This window comes from Vitis riparia, chromosome 6 (genome assembly GCF_004353265.1).
Source record: "Vitis riparia cultivar Riparia Gloire de Montpellier isolate 1030 chromosome 6, EGFV_Vit.rip_1.0, whole genome shotgun sequence".
Lineage (NCBI taxonomy): Eukaryota > Viridiplantae > Streptophyta > Magnoliopsida > Vitales > Vitaceae > Vitis > Vitis riparia.
This window is the reverse complement of record NC_048436.1, coordinates 18,360,912-18,385,598: the sequence shown is the minus strand read 5'-3', so window position 1 is coordinate 18,385,598 and position 24,687 is coordinate 18,360,912. Positions and strand designations below refer to the sequence as shown.

The window sequence follows — 24,687 nt, the reverse complement described above, 5'->3', positions numbered from 1 at the left end:
ATAATGAGATATTCTCCTTTTCTTTTGGATTTGGATCCCTATGAGCTGTGAGAATCATGTGAACTTTGGCTGATATTTCCTTTTCATTGTCCTTCTTATTCACTGTTTTAATAGGACAGAGTTCCCTCTATAAATCAGGGATTTAAATCTCTCATGGGTCCACTAAATCTCCACCATTTCCTCAATTACCCTTTTTTGTTTCTTTGATTATCCTTAAATTCCCAACCCAAACCCCATCACCTACTAATTTTGTGCATAACCCCACAAATTCCTCCATGTTCTCCACCTCCTTTAGACTATAGGTAAGTGTCCCCTTTCCCTTTTTCATGTCACTCCATGTGGGTGGTTTCTGCAACATCTAAATAGAATGTCATCCAAACCCTTTATACCTTGGTCTTTCCCTTCCAAAAGTTGGGTTTCTAAGAGTTAAAACCAATTAATTACCTTCATGCTAACTCCATTGATATAATTTATCTTTTGTTATTGACTTATTTGTAACATATTCCACATCCTCTGCGTCCATTTTTGGTTTGTAGCGAGACATGGACTGTACATAGTATACAAACACCATGGTCATATGGGTGTTACATATTTATGTGTTGTCTTGTTTTGTTGGCTTTCTTTCAGTCCAACCTCACCAGTCCACACCAAATGAAGCTTTGGAAGCCATAACAAATTAAAGAAAAGGACATCATGGCAAGCTTTTTCACTTCTCTGAATCTTATTCCAAAGGGATAGGGTAGGTGTTTTAAGAGGACCATTTATAGCTCCAACTTGTGTGGTTGTTGTTTCCTTTCCTCATTTGCTTTGGATATGTATGATTTTCTAAATTCGTAAGCATCCATATCTATCACCTATTTTCTTCTCCCATTGCGACTAACTTGGCTCTTTGATACCAACATAGTATTATTTAAGCTTTCTACAATTTAGTATAAATTAATTCTAACTCCTTCCACTAAGTCTACTAAAGTGCCGTTTTGAACGACTTTCTGCTTTTGGTTTTAGCTGAAAGTTAAAATTAAAGCCAAAGTCATGATTTTTAAAAGATGATATTGATACTATAAAAATTTTATTTAACATGAAAAACTTCTCCTTATACAGGGTATTTGATAAAACTTAATACTTATTACTTAATAATTTAGATTGACTTTAAGTTAAATTATACTTAAGTTCGTAACATAAAACTTATTACTTAACTTTTAAACTTAAAATTTATTTTAAATAATCAAATTAATATATTTATTATAATTAGGGTGAAAGATGTTAAGTAACAATAGAGGTTGTCGAGAAGTAAAGAGATTGTGGAGACAATTAAAACAAATGAGACTAAAAAAATAAAATAAAAATGTGAACATAAGAATAAATTAATTATTTTTATGTATTATTTAAAATTATTTTTGACTTTAAGTTATATATTAAATTATTCTATTAAACATATTTAATTTATTTAATAAATTAAATTAAGTTATTAAGTTAATTTATCAAATACCTATCAAGTCAAAATATAACTTTTAGAAGAAACAATATTTTTCTAATTTTTAGATTAAACTTTTTATTTTAGTTATAAGTTTTTTTTTTTAACAAAATTAATCAAATAAGTATAAAAGCTTTTGTCGATCTTAAAACAACATTTTTATCTTTTTGACTTCTCAAAAATCAATTCAAATGGAACTCATATAATTATTTAAAGAGTCGGCAGAACAAGATAATCATACTCCCATCATAAGTCACTAATCGATTTGAAGATGGCCTAACTTGATTTAGGTTGAATTTGCGCCAAAACTTTAAGCTTACCATTGAAATGCGGCTAACCCAAGTAAGAGTCGAAAGGGACTAGAAATGAGACAATTAGGTTGTCCATCCTGATTTATACCACTATTAGCAGTGCCCAACATTATGAGAAATGGACTCATTTTCTCAAAGTGGGAAGTTGGCCGAGAAATAAAAAGGGACCTCACAGCAATACAGTGAGCGTCGCATGTGGCTCTCCTTCATCCGATCTTCCCATCAATCCTAATGACTTTAATTATCGATAAATACGGATTTAATACAAAAGAATCAAACCTTAACGCAATAATAAACCTCACATTTAATAAAAAGACCTCCATGGAAATGGCTTGGAGGAGTGAAATGATGGGAGAAAGAGACGGGGGGGGGGGCCACTCAAAAAAGGCCAATGTTTGATGTGATGGGACCTCACGTAGCGTACCATATAGCATAGCCGTGAACAGATAAGAAGGTTTGTTCACAAAAAGCTACTTCACGTGCCCATTGGTCCTACTGACTCTCATGTTTACCTGCAAAGATGTATGCGTCTTGCCAGTATCTCTCCCCTCTGTATTCTATTTGTATACCTACATAAAATTAAATACTGTGATTCGAAATTGAATTGAATGCTGCCCATTACCCATGAATGATTAGAAAGAAAAGGGGTTGACATCATTGGTATTAATTGCTGTAGCACCCACTCCAGGTGAGTCTAGACAAAAAATTCGGACTGTCACGGGTATAACAACTATTTCACCCCCTTTTGGTTTCTTTCTGTGGTTTAATGAGTATTCCATGAGTGGGTTTCTTCTGTAAAATGTAAGTCAAGCAAGTGCCTTGTTTTCACACTTTTTTGTTGGTTCTAGTGTTCCAATTTTGCATGATGGAAATGAAGTGATTGATTGGAAGTAGTCCTTGCCATACACAGTATGAAATCAAGATTTATGTACTTTCAAGATTATTAGGACCTTACAAAACATGACTTAATCGGGTTTAAGATGATGAATTAAATAAGTTATGATTATAATAACATCAAGGATGTTGAAGTATGTGACTCGTATTAAATAAAACACATGAAGAAAAATTAGTAAATATTGGAGCCTAATAACAGTATTTATCATTCAAACTTATATTTTTATTATTGTGAGTGAATGATAGATTGTGGGGTGTGGGGAGCAATGCTCTTGTGGTATAATTCATGAGTATTTTTTGAATTTCATTACCTGAGGGTTAATATAAATATCCTATTATGTAACCATAATTTGATATATAGTGAAAGTCTTATTTTCTGTTTCTATAGACGTAAGCAATTTATCGAAACACGTTAAATTTATGTGTTTTTTTTTGTCTTCATTTTATTTAATTTTTACCTTTGAACATAAAACAACGAAGGAATAGTATTAATCAATATGAGTTGAGGTTGAGTGAACATGGTACTTAAATCAACGGAACCCTATCCAAATCCACTAAGAAATGAAGCCTAGGATTCTTGGAAAGGTGATTAGACCAACGGGGTAAATGGCCAATTGCGTTAGAGTCCATGCATTTTTTGGTGCCTCAAAGATGGATAATGGTCCATAATTTAAGCCATGTAGAATACTCCTCCAATAATGCCGGTGAGAAAAAGGGACAAGTGGAGTTGCAATGTATAAATGGGAAGGAGTGAAAGGTTGATTCTACCCACAAAATTGATGGCAGCAGTGAGAGACACGGAGACATGCGAAGCATTGTCGGGTGAGGAAGCGGTCGGCAGAGTCTGAGACCCCCAACGTGCCCCCTAGCCGATTCCATATCTCTCCCACCTCCCCTTTGCTTCTTACTGCCTTTGTTTTCTTTTGCTCCTTTTTTTCGTTTCTCCCTTTTTTTTTTCTTTCTTTCTTGCCAACCCATTTCCAGTCTGTAATTTGGGGGATTCAAGAGGAGATATTCTGGTGGGTACTGTGAGAGTCCGAGAGGTAGATGATTGGGAATTTGTTTAATCCGGGCAAGTGTTTTGTTTTGTTTTTGGAAAGCATATGAATACGTGAAGTGCCATGTGAATTATAGGTGTGGAGGGATGGGCAGCACAACCCCTTTTCGACAATCATTCTCTTTCTCTCTCTTTACTTTCTCTCTTTTCTGATCGGCCTTTTCGCCATTAAAAGTCGTCTTCTCGTCTCGAGGAAGAACAGGAAGGAGAAGCAGACAACCAAGGTCAGTCGTATAGCTACCTTCTTTCTTCCGTTTGAAGTCTTGCAGAAAAGCGGGATTCCATTTCAGGTACTTCTCTCTCTTAATTTTTTTGATCTTCTTTGATTCTTCAGCGATTTCGAGAAATTCTCTTTCTAGCCGCTGGCAGCTCCAGTCCCCTTTTGCTGCTAAAATCAATGAAAACATTCTGTTTGATTGCTCAGAGAATATAATTAAGATGGAAGAAGTCTCCTGTTATTTTATGAAACAAACATGCACCACCAGAAAACAGAAATCCACATATCTTCATTTCCCCCCTTTTCCCTCCATTTTCTCGGGAAACAAAAACAAATAATTTTATAAGCACAACACGCAGCTTCTCTGAATTTTATTTCTTGAATTAAGTCTATGGTTAGGTGCTTGTTGCTGCTTCAAAATCTGTAAAATACAGCTTAAAGAAACTGCAATTCCGGTTATGCTGTCTTGATACACACTGTCTCAGAGTCTGTCTCCGTCTGTGTCTCACTATCAACACAGCAAATGCATGTTGATGTAGTTGGACCGCTTTAATTATCGAACTACTCCTGCTTTTGGAAGCAAATATGGCAATTTCAAAAGTGCTTTTATCGTTTTTCTTATTTTCATGTTCACACCAGGACCCATTTTCCTGAATTACCCCCTCAAGCGTGAGGTGAGGGAGCTTCCAATCCCTCATCAGGCCACGAGTGACATTAATTCGTTGAGTAGAGCAACTTGGAATGACCAAAATGCCCTTCCCCTCCTCCAAAAACATCTCTCTTGCTCAGCCTGCCTATCACAGTCCCCACCACCTTCTCTCACCGAAATCAATGGCGTGAATACAATTCTCTTTGATTATGAGCTTGTTCTGGTTGATTTATGCTATTTATGTTTGTGTGTAGAGATGGAAGCTTCGGATGATTCAGCGAAGTCGCCTTCACTCATTCCACCATTGCCCAGAGACTCGCGGGGCTCACTCGAAGTGTTCAACCCTTCTACCTACTCTACCAGACCCACCAACCAGGCGTTTCGGCCACAACCCACCTGGAAAAGCTGGGCAGAGCCGCGTGGGACTCCTGAACGAGAGGGTTCTCCCGAGCTATCCTCGAAGTCAGGCCGCTCCGCCGACGAGATCACCTCATGGATGGCACTCAAGGAGCCTTCCCCGGCACCTCCGTTGCCCCTCGCCCAGAAGTCCGTATCCCCCGCGTTCAACGTCCAGGACGACACCCGCCAGAAACCGACGCGGAAGACCCAGCTGTCCGGCGAAGTGGACAATGCCGCGCAGCGGGCGGCGGAGTGGGGACTGATGCTGAAGACTGACACCGAGACTGGGAAGCCACAGGGGGTCGCAGTGAGGACCTCCGGCGGCGACGAGCCCAACTACAAAACCGGGACCTCCAGGAGGAACTCCGGAAACTCAGTGCGGAGCTCAGGAGAGATGTCGGACGAGGGCGGTGCTGGGAAGGACAGAGCGTATCCGAGAGTTTCAGAGGACTTGAAGGATGCATTGTCAACCTTCCAACAGACGTTCGTGGTGTCGGATGCAACCAAACCCGATTATCCGATCTTGTACGCGAGTGCCGGTTTCTTCAAGATGACGGGTTACACCTCCAAAGAGGTGATAGGGAGGAACTGGTAAGTCTTAACTGTCACTTTGTGTCATAAGACTCATAAAGGTATTAGATTGAGAGTGGGGCATTTAAGACACTTGGTTGCTTTTCTTTTGTGGGTTCGTGGGTGCAGTCGGTTTCTACAAGGGTCTGGCACAGACCCAGAAGATGTGGCAAAGATTAGGGAGGCGTTGCATGCGGGAAACAGTTACTGTGGAAGGCTGCTTAATTACAAGAAGGATGGCACACCCTTTTGGAACCTTCTTACCATTTCCCCCATCAAGGATGAAAATGGAAACGTCCTCAAATTTATTGGGTAAGTGAGTCAGTCTTTCTTTTCGTCTTTTTCTTTTTTAAAATTAAAACCATTAGTTTATTTGATAGAATTTATTTATTGCATGACAGTATTGCCATATATTGTTTTGCATGGGAGGAATATCATTTTGTTTTAAAAATAAATTCTGAGATAAATGGTGCTACAATTGGGATCTTTCGGACAATGCTGCTAGTCCCCATCAAAAAAGGCCTAAATCCCAAGTGGATGGTACCATGTGGCCTACCATCAATAATCTAATTTGGCTCACTGCATAGTCCCAAGAAGAACTATAGTCCTATCATTTTGAGTTGATTGATTTTCTATTTCAAATATACCCCCCAGAAATAGTTGAATTAAATTATCTTAACCATTCTATTTACTGCCCCCAAAAATCCTTAGAAGATATTCTAAAAAATGGAATATATAAAAGCAAGCATGATTCAAATGAAAAAAAGGAGAATAATTGGTATTAATAATCCAGTCACTTACCTTGGCTGGCTTGTGAATCGTGACCCACTTTGTAGGGACTAGCTATGTGTGTCCCACTTTGTAGTGACTAGCTGTATGGGTCCCAGAGCATGCACTAATTGCATCAATACCCATTAGACCAAGGGCACTTGGAGTGTCGATGGTCCATCATCCTTCTCTCCAGTCATATATTCCCACTTTATTTTGGCCTAGTTCCAAAAGAATTGTCAGCTTCTTTGGCATTTGCTAAGATTCAATACTGCAGTGATGGAATGTGGGCCTTTCTGTGCTTTGATAAAGAAGCCAGAGTGGTGAACTATGGAACAGCATCTGATTGTATGGGAGATGATGGGAAATTTTTTCAGTTTTATCCTTATTGAGGTTTAGGTATTGGATGGTGACCATCTCACAGACTCACAGTAGGGTGATTTATATTTGATTTTTGTTTGCATGGTGATTTGGCAGAATGCAAGTAGAGGTGAGCAAGCATACAGAGGGGTCCAAAGAAAAGACGACTCGCCCCAATGGGCTGCCAGAATCATTGATTCGTTATGATGGTACTGCACATATTCTGCCAATACTCTTTATTCTTTTTTGGAGTTTTGCCCTTTTTGTTAGAGCACATGATTCTTTAAAGAACTGGCGAGTAGCAGGGCTTTGTTTTCTGTGAATGATCTGCTGAGTAAAGTTGAACAGTGGACAATTCAACAGAACTAGTCCAAATAGCTGAGTTTGGAAGAAAAATAATACTTTTTGTTCTGTTTGATTGTAATGGAGAAAAGAAAAGAAAAGAAAGTACGATGGTAATTTATTTACTGAATAGTAAGAAGAAATAAGAAAAAGTAATATAGTAGAAATTAAAAAAAAGAAAAAAAAATAAAGAAAAAAATGTACTAGCCAGTTTGAAAGTAGAAATGAAAATAGTATTAATATTTTTTTTTTCCAGAAATGAAAATATTGGAGGTGTTTGTTTTTGGATAGATCTCCATTGAAAACAAGTTTGAGCCTTTGAAAAATTAAAAAAAAAAAGGTTTATTTTAAAAGAATCCATTTTAAGGAAATATTTCCAAAAGCAGATTTTTAAATATGCATTTAAAAAAAGAAAAATTCTCTGAGCCAGCTTGGAAATGGAAATCAAAATGGTATTAATATCTATATATATATATATTTTTTTCCAGAAATGAAAATACCGGAAGTGTTTGTTTTTAGATAGTTGTCCAATGAAAACAAGGTTGAGCCTTTGAAAAATGCAAAAAAAAAAAAAAAAAATCCATTTTTAGGAAATATTTCCAAAATCAGATCTTCAAATTATGCTATCAAATACAATTTCAGTTTTATTTTCATTTTTCTTGCTTTCAAAGGAAGAAACCAGGTCTTATTTTCACTGTCAAACACACCCTGTACACTTCCAAATTTCTAAGGTTATGTTTGATCAGTGATAAAAGAAAAAAGGAAAATTTTACTCCTAAGGAACTTGTTTACATGTGTCATTCTTCAGTCTTAGGTTGCAAAGAATTGTTTTACTATTTTTAAACAAATAGCTATCAGATACAGGGGTTGATAAGACATGATTTATATTTGCCATTATGATCATATTGTTATAGTGTAAACAAGGTATTTGCATGATATGAAATTGAAGCTGTCTTTTGTGAGGCTGAAACCAAAAGGGAAGCTAGTTTACACTTGTGCTATCTTTGTGCTACCATAGAAGATGAAATATTCTTACATTTTTAAAGGAGATCAAAAAACTTCTTCTCTTTTCCATCTACAGTGGAAGATTATAGAATTTATGATCAACAAAGCTTTAGTCCATTGTGCTGCAAAACAGACATGTGGCTTACATAGAAGCTTTTCCTTGATATTGTTCTCTTGATGCATGCATAAAGGATTGCTCAAGAACTCTGCATCAGTTTGATTGTACAGAGCAGCAAAACCATTTCAGACATTCAATTTTATGCAGGAGTCATATTGTTTAGTTGCATTTACTGTAAAACGTATAAGACTAGAGCCATATTTAAGATAGCCTGTGTAGGTGATGAGAGGTTGAAGAAGAGCTGGTTATGGTGGTTCTTATTGTTGAGAATGGCAACATATGTGTTTAGACATAGTGTATTCGTCTAATACAAATTTTGATAAATAGATTATAAAATTCAATTGAGATACAGAACTAAACTTGATTGAATGAAGATAAGAGAAAAAAAAAAGAGTTGATGAAGATAAGAATACATGGTGAGCTAGACTAATAAGTGGTTTTTGCAGCTCGTCAGAAAGATATGGCTACCAATTCAGTATCTGAACTTGTGCAAGCAGTGAAGAAACCCCGGTCACTCAGTGAATCATCAGATCGCCCCTTCATGAGAAAATCAGAAGATGGTGAACAGGAGAGACCAGAAGCTCCTGGAAGGCGAAACTCAGAGAGTGTGGCTCCACCAAGACGGAATTCACAAAGTGGTCGTAGAGCCTCCATGCAAAGAATCAGTGAGTTGCCTGAAAAGAAGCCGAGAAAATCTAGTCGCCTTTCTTTCATGAGGTACAATTTCTTCTTTTTATGAATAAGTACTTTTGAATTGCTGAAAGGTGATGTGGGCATATATATTTTTCCATCTTTTATATTGGTTTATGCATTTTCACATTTGACACTGCACTCCAAAAATGCTCCTATTCAGCATAGGCCTTTTGTTGTTGCTTTAGGATTATGAGGAAAAGTCAAGCCCACACTGAACAATTTGATACTGAAGTTCTTGTGGATGACACCTCCGATAGTGAAGATGATGAGAGGCCTGACAGCATTGATAACAAAACAAGACAAAGGGAAATGAGAAGAGGTATTGATCTGGCCACCACGCTTGAACGTATAGAGAAGAACTTTGTCATCACTGATCCCAGACTGCCTGATAATCCCATTGTGAGAATAATACTTCAAATTATTGGTTACTGCAATCATGTTCTTTTTAAATTATGATTTGAGCATGCACATAAGAAGAAATATGGGATTTGTTTGTTTGATAGTTCTAACTTTTTGAATTTTCAGATATTCGCATCTGATAGCTTCTTGGAACTAACAGAATACAGTCGTGAAGAAATTTTGGGAAGAAATTGCAGGTAAGCTTTGAAATTCCTGTGCCTAAAGCGTGAATAAGCTTATGTGCATGTGTGGCATTGGTGACTATGAAATGGGATTAATTAGGTTACTGTCATTCATTCATTTGTAAAACTAAACTTTTGGTCTGCCAGTTAAGCAAGATGGTGGAATTGATGGACTCATTGCTGTGTTGTTCTTTCTGTTTTAGCACTTTGGAATGTTTGTTTTCCTTTCTGAAACTTCAGGAACTGCATGCAAGGCATATGATGTAGTTAGGCTCCTGATAGTTTAAGTTTCTGTTAAAAATGCGGCTGAGTCTGGCCTTGAAAGTTCAAAACCAAAAACCATAGAAATCAATGCCCAACACACTCCCAACCCCCTCACCCCCCACCCAAAATGACATACCTCAAACCTAGATGTGCAGAATCCCAACCATGGAATTACATGTTCCAAAAGAGGCCAACAGGTGGATCGGATTTAAGTATTCTTCACTGGAATCAAGTGCTATTATTCTGGGAATTCCAGCAAACTTCTAAAAGAGTTTTCTGCATACTCTACCCTCAATTCTTTGAATTTCCATTTGAATGGTGTGAGTATTGCCCCCAAGTGGTTACCATTGACAATGATGGCTAATTGTATATTCTACTATCATCCTTGCATTAATTTGCCTCAGCAGAATGTGAAAAAACAAGATTTATTCCATGATTCGTCTGAAAAATATTCGACAATGCTGAAACATTCAATTCATTACAATTTTTTTTTAAAATTTTTATTTTTGGATTTATAGGTTCCTCCAAGGCCCTGAGACAGATCCTGCGACAGTGAGGAAAATCAGAGAGGCAATTGACAACCAAACAGATGTTACTGTGCAGCTAATTAACTACACAAAAAGCGGTATGCTTGCTTTTGCAATATCTGAATCCTGATTGGCACTATCAGCTTAAGTCTTAGTTGTTCAATTGCCTTCAAGAAGAAATGAAGAAAAAAAAAGGAATAAAACGTATTATTATTGTGATTATATCAAACAAATCATGTTTCTACTTGGAGAAAACATAATAACATTAACAGGGTTTTCTTTAATTTTAATACTGTCACTTCCATAACTATTTTAAGTCTGTTGAATCATCCAGGGAAGAAGTTCTGGAACCTGTTCCATCTGCAGCCTATGCGTGATCAGAAGGTAGAATTCCCAAGACAATATTCCCACACTTTTATATAATATTGTTTCTTGTAATATGACTTCTTTGTTTCTGTAAACAGGGAGAAGTACAATATTTTATTGGGGTACAACTAGATGGAAGTGAACATGTGGAACCTCTTCACAACTGCATTCCAGAATCTACTGCAAAAGAGAGTGCAAAACTGGTATCAACTCTTGGCATTTATATTTTTGCATTTGGATTTCTTTTGAGGTTCCCAATTTTATTGATTTGTCATCATTTTCTCAAAGTTGAATATGAATACAACTAGAGTTAGAGATTAGAATCAAGTACTTCATAAACAAAGTGATTTTTAAAACTTCTTCTTAGCTTATTGTAATTTTGTTGATGCCCACTCTAGGTGAAAGAAACTGCAGAAAATGTTGATGATGCTGTGAGAGAACTTCCAGATGCCAATTTGGTAAGGTCCCAGATTGTTTGAACCTGCATCTTTATAAAAGAAGTATGTCTGCAATAGTGACAGCATTTTTTGCTTCCCTCAGAAACCAGAGGATTTGTGGAGTAATCATTCAAAGGTTGTTCTTCCCAAGCCTCATAGGAAGGAAAGCTCCGCATGGAAAGCTATCCAAAAGGTACTGTGGCTAGATAAATATAACATGCTACTTATACCACATCATTCTGCATTCCCTGTTGTGGTCCTGAATTTTTTATTTTATTATTATACTTTAATTTAATACCAACATGCTTTCTTTAACTCATTCATTTGTTTGGGAAACCCCTGATTTGCAGATTCTAGAAGATGGAGAACAGATAGGCCTGAAACACTTTAGGCCAGTAAAACCGTTGGGATCTGGTGACACTGGCAGGTTTGTATGGTTTTTCCATATTTTGCCCATCATTTTACCTTAATTTTGTAGGCATTATGTTCTATCCTATGGTTCCTATTTTGGAACCACTGGATTTATTTATGTTTTTGGTCTAATTTGACTCCATTATAATGTGATGAACTGATGGTATGAAACTATATATCCTGTGAGTGTTGCAATCAATCATAAGGTGATGAAATGTATAACTTAGTAAAAATGGAATTTGATTTATTTATAAATACCTATGAATTGTGGGATACAAACTTTCCTTTAACATTGACTTACCTTGTTGGTGGCACCCACATGTGGATGAGTACTGTTGATAAATCTTAACGGAGTTTTTCCAAACTGCCTAAACCATATAGTGACTTAGAAAGATTCTTTTGATGTTCATAAATTACAAGTAGCAATTGCTGCCAAAATGTTCCAGGTTATTAATTCATAATTGCAAGTTAAGTTGGGTGGTTTCTATAACCAGTTTTATTTTAGGTCTTTCTATTAAAATATCTGAAAACTGAAGTATCTTGAGGAGATGAACTTATGATTTTGCTGAACATGCAAGCTGGCTCAAGAATACAGTTGCTAATCTTGACTGCTTGAGTATCAACTTTCTCACAATTTTTTGAAGGGATTTTGTTTATTTATTTTCTTAGGGGTATGATCAAGTCCTTATTCTCTCCATTCTGTTTTCTTAGCTCAACTGTGTCTTGGAAAATTTAGACTCATTGATTGGTTTGGCAGTGTGCATCTGGTGGAATTATGTGGAACTGGTGAATACTTTGCCATGAAAGCTATGGATAAAAATGTCATGCTCAACCGCAACAAGGTATTCAAATTAAGTTGCTGGGTTACTTTTCTAGTTAATTTAGCAGCTAGATAAGCTCTTAGAATTCCTATTGTTTACATGTATAACTACTACAGCTACGGAGTCATTTTCCAATGAGCCTTGTGTTTTTTGTTGGTTACGAGATTGAATTCAATCAGAATGATAAAATCCTATAGCCAGGCCATGAGAAGCTCTCTCTTTTTGTTCTATATCTTCAAGTAGTAGGCCAATGAAACTGCAATAATGTGACATGAGTATAAAGTTTAGATATTTCTCAGAATCTTAGCATCTTCCGTATTTCAATGGGTAACATCCCAAATTTTTTGGACTTAAACCTTTCTGTGGGTTGCTCCAGCAGCCCTTCTGTTCCATCCTTTTACATATTTTATATTTTTGGAATGGAATACACAGAGACATATGACCAGTTGGATTTTTTATTTTATTTTTTGGGTGCAGTTCATCAATCATTTAATTTGTGATTTCTTTCATTTTACTTCACAGGGTTCCTTTCCTTCCTTTTCTGCAGGTGCATAGAGCTTGTGCTGAAAGAGAAATTCTTGACATGTTGGATCACCCTTTTCTTCCCGCATTATATGCTTCATTTCAGGTTAGACAATTTTATAAATATAAAAAATGTAGTAGATGGATAGACACACATAATGGGTAACTGCTATGAGCTGCTAAATTTAATTGTCTGATAAATAAATGCCTCTGCAAAGATGTCATTTACTTTTCTTCTTTGATACTTGTGCATCTTTTTTTCGTTATTGCCTCTGTTTCTGATACTATTTAAGGCAGCAATTGATATGAACTAATAAATAGATGCTCCATGAATGCCCTTGTTTTCATATGGACATGTTCAAATTTTAATTTTCAAATACTTTGCAGACTAAAACACATATATGTCTGATTACCGATTACTGCCCTGGTGGAGAGCTCTTCCTGCTTTTGGACAGGCAACCCACAAAAGTCCTGAAGGAAGATTCTGTGAGGTATGCATGTCAATTAGTATTGTACTGGTGCACAGAGGGTTAATGATTTGTCATTGTTGCTTCGAGCATAAGGTTTAGGACTTCAGATATCACTATTGCAGTTCCATGATATTCTCTCCGTATATCTGAACCTATCATGTTTTCAAATTTGATTTGTTAGTTTATGCCAGAGTACGTTTTCTGCAATATTCTATGGTCTTATCTAAAACTATTTTGAAAATGAGACATAAAATTTAATTTGGTGCATCTACGATCTTGTAGAGATGCATGCATGCACTCACTCTTTTCGTATGAAAATTTATATCTAACATAAATGACATCCAGATTCCATCTTGCTTGTGTTATTATTAACAGCCATAATTATTTGATTGTGTTCTGAACTTGATCATGATATTCACACTGGTACCTACAAGCTGTTCATTGGCTTCTTGATCGTTCACAATCTTGTAATTGATTATCTTAAGGGATAAGCCTCTATTGAATACTGTTGAAATTTGGCATTCAAAGTTAGGGTTTTTTAATTTAGGAAAGTATTTTAGGAATAAAGAAGGAGAGATCATTTAGGATGATTCAGTTTCCTAATTTTAGGAGAGAATCAAGCTAGATTGATTTTTCTTATTCAATCAGTTGTGTATATATATGTGTATGGTGTGTACCTAAAAAATCAATAAAGGAATTCAGAAATTCTTCATGGTATCAGAGCCAGTTTTCTGAAACCCTAATCCCTTCTGGCCACCTCGTATTCAGGCCATCATTCATTCCGGCCAAATCTCTCTGGCCATCTCTCAATCCGACCATCTCTCATTCCGGTCATCAGTCCCTGTTCTCAGAGCCAAGGGAGAAAACGCTTTCCAATCGGTAATCGTCGTCAGAAAAACATTCACCGCCGGCGAACTTTTCCGGCGAACTTTTCCGGCGAACTTTTCCGGCGACGGTTTTTTTCACACCGCAAGGAGCGTCTGGAGGAGATCTACAACTTTTCCAAAAACACCGGAGCCAGAAAACCATCCACGCGCCGCCCACGCGCGTTTTTCCGGCCGGCGACTGCATCTCACGCGCCGGCGCGTGAGGGCGCGTGAGCCACTTTCCGGCGACGCGCTTCCTACTCCAAGCTCGCCTGACGCCGACCAGCCACCCTACGTACCTGTTTCTGCCATCCAAGCCCTGCACGTGCCTCTTTTGGGGTCTTTTTGCCTCCGCGAGCCCTCCGATCAGCTTTTCCGACGTCCTCCGGCTATTTTTCCTCAACTCCAATCCCTGCACGTGCCTTGGGAAGTGTTCTTCTACCTTTCCGGTCCATGACGAAATACGGAATGGCATCATCACAAGTATCCAGCGTCACGTCACCAGAATTAGGAGGCAGATCTGAAATTCCAAACCTTGGTGGTAGTGATTCCTCTCCTATTCTCATCACAGGACACAAATTAAATGGCCATAACTACTTACAGTGGTCACAATCTGTGTTGCTGTTCATTTGCGGTAAAGGAAAGGATGAGTACCTCACTGGAGAAGCAGTCATGCCAGAAACTACAGAACCGGGTTTCAGGAAGTGGAAGATTGAAAACAGCATGATCATGTCATGGCTTATCAATTCCATGAATAATGACATAGGTGAAAATTTCTTGCTGTTTAGGACTGCAAAGGACATATGGGATGCAGCCAAAGAAACTTACTCAAGTTCTGAAAATATTTCAGAACTTTTTCAGGTTGAATCAGCCCTACATGACTTCCGCCAAGGAGAGCAGACAGTTACTCAGTATTACAACACACTCACAAGGTATTGGCAGCACCTTGACTTATTCGAGACTCACTCATGGAAATGTCCTGATGATGCAGCAACATACAGGAAAATTGTGGAACAAAAGAGACTGTTCAAGTTTTTCCTAGGACTAAACAGGGAATTGGATGATGTTAGAGGCCGAATCATGGGCATTAAACCCCTGCCAAGTCTCAGGGAGGCTTTTTCAGAGGTTAGGCGTGAAGAAAGTAGAAAGAAAGTGATGATGGGATCCAAAGAGCAACCTGCCCCAACATTGGATGCCTCTGCCCTTGCGACTCGGTCATTTAATAGTAGTGGTGGAGATCGTCAGAAACGGGATAGGCCTTGGTGTGATTATTGTAAGAAACCAGGCCATTATAAGGAGACTTGCTGGAAGCTTCATGGCAAACCAGCTGATTGGAAACCAAAGCCACGGTCTGACAGAGATGGCAGAGCACACGTGGCTGCCAACTCTGAGAGCACCTCTGTTCCCGAGCCGAGTCCATTCAACAAAGAGCAGATGGAGATGCTACAGAAACTATTAAGCCAGGTTGGCAGTGGCAGTACTACCGGTGTAGCCTTCACTGCTAATCGAGGAGGAATGAAGTCGTGGATAGTGGACACAGGTGCTTCTGATCACATGACAGGAGATGCTACCATTCTTCAAAATTACAAGCCAAGTAATGGTCATTCATCCGTCCATATTGCTGATGGTTCAAAGTCAAAAATTGCCGGGACAGGTTCTATAAAACTTACTAAAGACTTGTATCTTGACTCTGTTCTCCATGTTCCAAACTTGGATTGTAATCTTTTGTCCATTAGCAAATTGGCCCGTGATCTCCAATGTGTTACTAAATTTTATCCAAACTTGTGTGTTTTTCAGGACTTGAAATCGGGGAAGATGATTGGCAGTGCTGAACTGTGTTCCGGGCTCTACCTCCTCTCATGTGGTCAATTCTCAAACCAAGTTTCTCAAGCAAGTTGCGTACAGTCTCAGAGTATGTTAGAGTCTTTCAATTCTGTGTCAAATTCTAAGGTCAATAAAGATAGTGAGATTATAATGTTACACTATCGCCTTGGTCATCCTAGCTTTGTTTACCTTGCAAAATTGTTTCCCAAATTATTTATCAATAAAAATCCAGCATCTTATCACTGTGAAATTTGTCAGTTTGCAAAGCATACTCGAACAGTCTATCCTCAAATCCCATACAAACCTTCGACTGTTTTCTCTCTTGTACATAGTGATGTGTGGGGTCCCTCCCGGATAAAAAATATTTCTGGCACTCGATGGTTTGTGACATTCGTTGATGATCATACACGGGTAACATGGGTTTTCCTTATGAAAGAAAAGTCAGAGGTCGGGCACATTTTTCAAACCTTCCATCTTATGGTTCAAAATCAATTCAATTCCAAAATTCAAGTCCTCAAGTCAGATAATGCAAAGGAATACTTTACTAGTAGTCTCAGTACTTATCTTCAAAATCACGGCATTATCCACATAAGTTCTTGCGTTGACACCCCACAACAAAATGGGGTGGCTGAACGCAAGAATAGACATCTCTTGGAGGTTGCCCGGTGTCTTATGTTTTCCTCTAATGTTCCAAACTATTTCTGGGGGGAAGCTATTCTCACAGCTACTTATTTGATTAACCGTATGCCATCCAGAGTGCTTACCTTTCAATCCCCACGTCAACTTTTCTTAAAACAATTTCCTCACACCCGTGTAGCCTCTTCTGATTTACCACTCAAAGTATTTGGTTGCACGGCATTCATTCATGTGTATCCTCAAAATCGTAGCAAATTTGCTCCTCGAGCGAATAAGTGCATTTTCCTAGGGTATTCTCCAACCCAAAAAGGGTACAAATGCTATTCTCCAACCAACAAAAGATTTTACACCACCATGGACGTCTCTTTCTTTGAACATGTATTCTTCTATCCCAAATCTCATGTTCAGGGGGAGAGCATGAATGAACATCAAGTTTGGGAGTCTCTTCTTGAGGGTGTACCTTCTTTTCACTCAGAGTCACCAAATCCTTTTCAATTCGCGCCCACTGAGTTGTCCACACCCATACCGTCATCAGTCCAGCCATCTCCTATGACCATCCAGTCTCCCATGCCTATTCAACCTATAGCCCCACAACTTGCTAATGAGAACTTACAAGTTTACATCAGGAGGAGGAAAAGACAGGAATTAGAGCACGGATCACAGTCAACATGTGGCCAATATATTGACTCCAATTCAAGTCTTCCTGAAGAGAACATAGGTGAGGATAGGGCTGGAGAGGTGTTAATTCCCAGCATTGATGATTCTACTCTGCCGATTGCATTGAGGAAGGGTGTTAGGAGATGTACAGATCACCCAATTGGGAATTATGTTACATATGAAGGGCTATCACCATCTTACAGAGCATTTGCTACTTCTCTTGATGATACTCAGGTTCCCAACACAATACAAGAGGCATTAAAAATTTCAGAATGGAAGAAGGCAGTACAAGATGAGATTGATGCACTTGAGAAGAATGGGACGTGGACTATCACAGATTTGCCGGTTGGGAAGAGGCCCGTGGGGTGCAAGTGGATTTTCACCATAAAATACAAAGCAGATGGATCAGTCGAGAGATTCAAGGCTCGTTTGGTAGCTAGAGGGTTTACGCAATCCTATGGGATAGACTATCAGGAGACTTTTGCTCCTGTTGCAAAACTGAACACTATCAGGATTCTTCTCTCATTGGCTGTCAATCAAGATTGGTGCTTGCAACAACTGGACATAAAAAATGCGTTTCTAAATGGTGACCTAGAAGAGGAAGTCTACATGGAAATACCACCTGGTTTCGAAGGAAGTATGGCAAAGAATCAGGTTTGCAAACTCCAAAAATCCTTGTACGGCCTTAAACAATCTCCCCGAGCCTGGTTTGATAGATTCACAAAAGCAGTCCTGAAGCTGGGCTACAAACAAGGTCAGGCTGATCATACTCTATTTGTCAAGAAGTCTCATGCCGGGAAAATGGCCATATTGATAGTCTATGTTGATGATATTATTCTATCTGGGAATGATATGGAGGAATTACAGAATTTGAAGAAGTATTTGTCAGAGGAGTTTGAAGTTAAAGACCTTGGAAATTTGAAATATTTCCTTGGCATGGAAGTGGCTAGATCAAGGAAGGGAATTGTAGTCTCTCAAAGAAAATACATACTCGATCTTCTTAAGGAGACCGGTATGCTTGGATGCAAACCAATTGATACTCCTATGGATAGTCAGAAGAAACTTGGTATCGAGAAAGAAAGTACACCGGTAGATAGGGGGAGATATCAGCGGCTCGTCGGGCGCTTGATTTATCTCTCACACACTCGGCCAGATATTGGCTTTGCAGTGAGTGCTGTAAGTCAATTCATGCACAGCCCCACTGAGGAACACATGGAAGCAGTCTACAGGATTCTTAGATATTTAAAAATGACACCAGGGAAAGGTCTATTCTTCAGAAAGACAGAGAACCGTGACACTGAAGTATACTCAGATGCGGATTGGGCAGGAAACATCATTGACAGGCGGTCCACTTCTGGATATTGTTCTTTTGTTTGGGGAAATCTTGTTACCTGGAGGAGTAAGAAGCAATCCGTTGTAGCCAGAAGTAGTGCAGAAGCTGAGTACAGAGCTCTTGCACAGGGAATCTGTGAAGGGATTTGGATAAAAAGGGTTCTTAGTGAACTGGGGCAAACGAGTTCATCTCCAATTCTGATGATGTGTGATAATCAGGCAGCTATAAGCATAGCAAAGAACCCCGTGCATCATGACAGGACCAAGCACGTTGAGATTGACAGACACTTCATCACAGAGAAGGTGACTAGTGAGACGGTTAGATTGAACTATGTTCCTACCAAGCACCAAACCGCAGACATCCTCACCAAAGCTTTACCTAGGCCTAACTTTGAAGACTTAACTTGCAAGCTGGGATTATATGATATATATTCTCCAGCTTGAGGGGGAGTGTTGAAATTTGGCATTCAAAGTTAGGGTTTTTTAATTTAGGAAAGTATTTTAGGAATAAAGAAGGAGAGATCATTTAGGATGATTCAGTTTCCTAATTTTAGGAGAGAATCAAGCTAGATTGATTTTTCTTATTCAATCAGTTGTGTATATATATGTGTATGGTGTGTACCTAAAAAATCAATAAAGGAATTCAGAAATTCTTCAAATACTATAAAAAATTTTAACACCCAGGGAAGCATACTTGTGATAGTTGTGTACCATCTTATTAAATTTATTATAAGTCTTTTGAATCAGATTAGTCACAACGTTTTTAATCCTCTCAAATATGGACAAACTTTTACTGATATCATGTTTGGTCAAGTGTGCCTAGTTGCACTTGTATATTGTTTTGTGAATTCTTGATTGATCTAACTTAAAATTGTCGATGACTGTAGATTCTATGCTGCAGAGGTAGTTGTTGCATTGGAGTACCTTCACTGTCAAGGTAGATCTCATGTCTGTCATGTATATGATTTTCTCTCACTGATAAAATACATAAAAATAAATGAGATTTCTATTTTGGATATATCCAAGTTCATAGTTGCTTCTAATAATAATGACTGATGTTTCAAATTCTATAGTCCAATTAAAACATTTTCTAAATTGCTAAGATTTTGACGAGATTTGCTAGTAATGATCTGGTACATCTCACACTTCATTATTATGCATCACTTTTCTAGAATTGTGATGGATTCAGTTAGTTAACCTTCATCCTAATATTGCACCATATAAGTTAATATTCTTATTTAATTATAGTGGAATATTTTGCTTCTCATTAAAATAGTTCCTGCTTTTCTGCATGTTGACCATTAAACATTGCATGAACTTCTCTTGTCCTTATCATGCCTCCTTTTATGTTTATTCCTTTTATGTCGAAAATGACATTTTAGATATTCAAATGGTCTATTCAATGGAATATTTTTTACTTAGTACTTATGAGTAAAATCTGATGCGGTTGCCTGAAAAATGAATATTTTTTACTTAGTACTTACGAGTAAAATCTGATGCACTTGCTTGAAAAATATGAATCCCTAAGGATTTATCGTATCATGCTACTAGTTATATTGTGATTTAGAAAGGAGAGTACTAAAAAATTCCTCTCATGGAGTTACCTCTTTTCTGTGCCTCCTCCTGTCCCTTGCAGGTGTAATCTATAGGGATTTGAAGCCTGAAAATGTTCTACTTCAGAGCAGTGGGCATGTGGCCTTGACAGATTTTGATTTGTCATGTTTGACATCTTGTAAACCACAGGTATCACAACTATCTATTACCCAAGATTAATTTTTGGTTCAGAGAATTGAATTATATCAGATAAGCAAATAGGTATATTGTGCTCGTTGCAGCTTTTGATGCCAAATACAAATGAAAAGAAAAGGCAACATAAAGGTCAACAGAACCCAATATTCATGGCTGAACCTATGCGAGCATCAAATTCATTCGTTGGTACTGAAGAGTACATAGCTCCGGTTTGTGCACTTTTAAACCTGCGCTTTATTTTATTTTTTATGAAAAGAATTTCTGGGTCTATAGTTGTGGATGCTGCCTCTCTTTACTTGAATACAGACACATTCTGTTAATAATTGTACTCCGTGCACCATGTTTTCCCTATGCTACCCTGATCAGGCATGAGCATACAATGAATGTATTCCATTTTGCTACTTTCTCTACTTACATTCTAGAATTCCAGTTCCTTCGAACTCAGCTAGATCAAATCTTGTATTAGTGGCTGAAGGTCTTCACGTGTCATTCTCCAAGCTACACAAGATATCCCTTTGTACAAGAATTTTTGAATTCCCTTTGGGTCTGAACTTCAATTGTTCCTGAACCAGAGACATTTTAATGAAAAGCTAAATACTAAAATATCAACTTTAGGTGTGTCAGGTTTGTAAGTTTGGTTTATACTGAATGCTCAATGGAGAAGAAGATTCTGAAAATTAAGTGTTGAATAAGTGAAGGTTTTATATGGCTAAAAAGAAATAAATTACCACCAGGAAAATGAGAGGACCTTTTTGTTTCTTAACTATCCTTTGTCACCTTGTATAGCTTTGTTTTGAAGTACTTGGTTTCTTCATCTGCAACATGTGGAAGAGGTTACTTTAGTGACCAAGTTACACATTAGTATACAACACTTCTATTCAAGTTTTATGTTTTTCTTCATTATCTCTCTAATGCTGAATGTCCATTATTTGCTGATTCTTTGCAGGAAATCATAACTGGGGCGGGGCACACTAGTGCAGTGGACTGGTGGGCTCTTGGTAATTTTTTACTCTTTTAATGAAATATGGCCACATAAAAAATCATTTGTTCTCTTTGAGATGTATTTTCAAAAGGAAAGTACTAATAAAAAATGTAATTTTTTTTAATATAATCACTTAATTATTCATAAAATGGACAAATAAGACAATTACTTATCAGATAGTCAAAAGTGTCATTAGTAATGAGTCCTTATCAGTCCTTTCTGCTTTCCATGCCTTCAAATTTAAAGAATCCTCCTATAGATATAGGTTATCATCACTTTTTGCTTTGAATGATAACAAGATTCATTATTTGTTTATTTCTTCTTGCTTACCTGTTATTTCCTTAGTCAAATAAAATTACATTGACACAAATTGTTTTCTGTAAACATTTTTAATCATAGAGTTTCAGTGTTCGATCCTCCCTTTTCTTTCAAGCTTGATGATTATTTGACCACTCATCCTCTTATGGAATTTAATATTGCAATAAATCTGTCCTTTTAAAATCCATCCTCAGTTTGTTTGTTTCCTTATTGTGGAAAGAGTAATTTTTTTTCTAACCATATGCCTCATACAATGTCTATGCAATGGAAATGGAATAGAAGATTTAAATTAATTGTTGGTTCATACAACAATATTATATTTTGACTCCAATATAAATGCATAAATACTATATATGTGTGTGTGTGTGTGTTCCCTTTGTGCACTAAAACTCTTAATTTTAACTCACATACTGTTTTTTCTGATTGATTATATGTTTACTCTTTTAGGCATTCTTCTATATGAAATGCTTTATGGATATACACCATTTAGGGGAAAGACAAGGCAAAAGACATTTGCCAACATTCTTCACAAAGATCTTAAATTTCCATCAAGTATATCGGTGAGATCTTCTACATATGTTGTCATTTTTTTTTCCTTTTTATTTCACAGTAATTCATATGAATCAAATGCCCTTGACATTCTTTCATCTTAAAATGAAACTGTTAAGAAACAGATACTTCTAAAAGATGTCCTTTTAATTTATTCCATGAAACAAACAGGAAAAACTTGTGTTAATTTTTTTTTTTCGTGTAGTTAGTATGCATTACTATGAGAAGAAGAACCATTTAGTATTATGCTTGATTTCTTTTGATTTTGAAGCATCCTTATTTCTTTTTGTAGTCTATCTTGGAGTCTCCTTTTGTGCCCCCTTATTCGGAGACTCCCTTCCACCATTCCCATTATTACTCTGTTCTAGGCTTCAGGAATTATCATACTAGCAGTTTTCTCAGCAGGATTTTTAGCTATCTTGTAATTCTCATCAACCCTTTACCCCCTCATGGTATTAGTATTACACATTCTTAAAAAACATATATTTTAATTGGTGTTATCAGAATATTTGTTTCTTACATAACTTCTTTTGGGACATGATGAAGATGTATGAACATAGAAACTTATTAGAACTATGTAGATACTTCAGTTAGAAACTGAAACCTAATCATGAAGGGAAAAAGGTTTTTAATACAATCTTTACAATCAAAAGGCTAGGGCATTCACATATTTGGTTTTGGTGCAGGTAAGTCTCAATGCAAAGCAGTTAATGTACCGGTTGCTGCATAGGGATCCCAAGAATAGATTGGGTTCGCGTGAAGGAGCAAATGAAATCAAGCGACACTCATTCTTTCGTGGTGTCAATTGGGCTCTAGTCCGCTGCATGGTAAAATCACAAACCTTATTACTGCATGAAGTTTGGATAATATCTCCAACATGAATTTCTATTATATGATCAAATTTAATTGGAACTCCTTTTAGCAAAAGAGGTACAATTGATTCAAGGAGGGTAAAATGGAAGAAACCATTCAGTAAGATAGGATGAGAAGAAACCTTTTCTCCTTCCAATATTCTAGATATCATGCACATGATCATTTGGCATTGTTGAGGTGGTGTGCTGATGATTGATTTTTGGCTCAATTTAATCCTTATTGTCACTGTTGCGTTTCCAAAAAATAGCTGATTTGTACATTCCGGCAGCCTTGGAGTATAATACAATTTTGCCTGCAAGTGTGTGATTAGGTGAAATGAGTTCTAGTATTTAGTATCAATCATGGAAGCCGCACAAGGGAAACTTTGAACACCAAATGTCATTTGGTTTCCTGGAATTGCTGGCAAATTATCATTTATGGCAATGAAACCATTATGGAAACCGGAGATACCATGGAAAAAACTGAATACTGTCATTCATGAATCTTACAAATTGCCCTCCACATATGCAGTCATCTCACAGATAGTATGAGGAGTGGAATGAACCCTTTCCAAATTTATGTAGAACACAACAAAATAATGACTTGGAACTATGTTTAATGCCTCCAGACATTTACTTTTTTCTCTTTTTGGAATAAGCACTAAGCAGAAACCAACAGAGAATGACGGAAGATGGATATTCTTTGTTATGAATTTCAGCAGTGTTTTAAAGCTGAAATCCACATTTTTGTACAAGCTAACATTCCTAAAAGAAAAATTGTTTGTCTCCATAAATATTAGATATCCTAGAGCTATATAAGATGATGTTCTCTACTTTTCATGCATGAATTGTTATATTCTGGGTTTAATGACTACTATATTCATCAAATTTGCAGAACCCTCCTGAGCTTGATGCTCCTCCCTTGGAGGCAACTGATGCTGAAAAGGAAGTTAAATCTGTGGATCCTGAACTCCTGGATCTACAAACAAATATTTTCTAAGAGGTAACTCTTCCAAATGAATACTTTTATGGGAAACATGCTCCCTTTAGGATGATTGCAATTTTCCTTTGGGACTTAAAATTATCAGCTGCAGACCTGTGTAAGCAAACTTCATGTCTCATCCAGGAAACATAATGAGAGGAAGTGGAGGACTCTTCTTGTTGCTGGGTCGAGTAGAACTTTAATTGGCATTGCTTGTGTTTCATCATCACCATTTCGCTCCATAGCTGAGCCTGGGGAGCTGCTTGTAGAAAGAAATCAGGTTCTCGATCAATGTCCTATGTAATGTATGTGTGGTGTGAGGTTCTGTAATCTTATGTTGGCTGCAACTCAAAGGTTTTTTCATTATTATATTATGTTAATTTATTCATTCAACTCTCCACTTCTCCTTCTCCGTGATTATTTGTTCATTCAGTCGGTGCCCCACACTTGTAACAGCATCGGTTACAAGTTGAAACACAACATTTAATTGAATTCATGTCTTCAGTAAATACACAGCATTTAAGTATTTAGCTGAATTTAAATCCTCCGAGGTTTTCAAAAGCTAAAATGGGGCCATCCAAAATATATTTCCCATGTCACCTTCTCTTGCTTTTGGCAACACCATGCCCCATCCCATGTGGGTACTCTGCATTCCAACTGTTAATTGCTTCCATCAAGGGAGACT

At 37.4% G+C, this 24,687-nt stretch overlaps 1 protein-coding gene across 3 annotated transcripts; it reads left to right on the top strand.

Moving 5' to 3' along the window:
• The first annotated feature begins 3,445 nt into the window (after positions 1–3,445).
• LOC117916867 (phototropin-1) lies at positions 3,446–24,410 on the top strand. Of its 3 annotated transcripts, XM_034833069.1 has the most exons (25): positions 3,447–3,722; positions 3,814–4,026; positions 4,857–5,592; positions 5,701–5,883; positions 6,817–6,908; positions 8,611–8,881; positions 9,043–9,256; positions 9,383–9,453; positions 10,221–10,327; positions 10,564–10,613; positions 10,694–10,798; positions 10,994–11,053; positions 11,136–11,225; positions 11,383–11,459; positions 12,201–12,285; positions 12,812–12,892; positions 13,174–13,277; positions 19,459–19,508; positions 20,208–20,314; positions 20,407–20,529; positions 21,267–21,318; positions 22,068–22,180; positions 22,856–22,996; positions 23,916–24,023; positions 24,147–24,410. In XM_034833069.1, exons 3-24 carry the CDS (start codon positions 4,859–4,861, stop codon positions 24,018–24,020), a joined length of 3,015 nt encoding a protein of 1,004 aa, XP_034688960.1. In that variant the 5' UTR covers positions 3,447–3,722; positions 3,814–4,026; positions 4,857–4,858; the 3' UTR covers positions 24,021–24,023; positions 24,147–24,410. The 3 variants fall into 3 exon arrangements, with proteins under 3 accessions (XP_034688961.1, XP_034688960.1, XP_034688959.1); XM_034833068.1 differs by having other exon boundaries at positions 3,447–4,026; XM_034833070.1 differs by lacking the exons at positions 21,267–21,318; positions 22,068–22,180; positions 22,856–22,996; positions 23,916–24,023; positions 24,147–24,410 and having other exon boundaries at positions 3,446–4,026; positions 20,387–20,497.
• Positions 24,411–24,687: the final 277 nt, after the last annotated feature.

Coding starts and splice junctions, on each gene's coding strand:
- LOC117916867 (XM_034833069.1), top strand. CDS start 4,859: ATGGAAGCTTCGGATGATTCAGCGAAGTCGCCTTCACTCATTCCACCA. Junction 6,909..8,610: donor ATCATTGATTCGTTATGATG/GTACTGCACATA, acceptor TGGTTTTTGCAG/CTCGTCAGAAAGATATGGCT. Junction 12,286..12,811: donor TCATGCTCAACCGCAACAAG/GTATTCAAATTA, acceptor CCTTTTCTGCAG/GTGCATAGAGCTTGTGCTGA.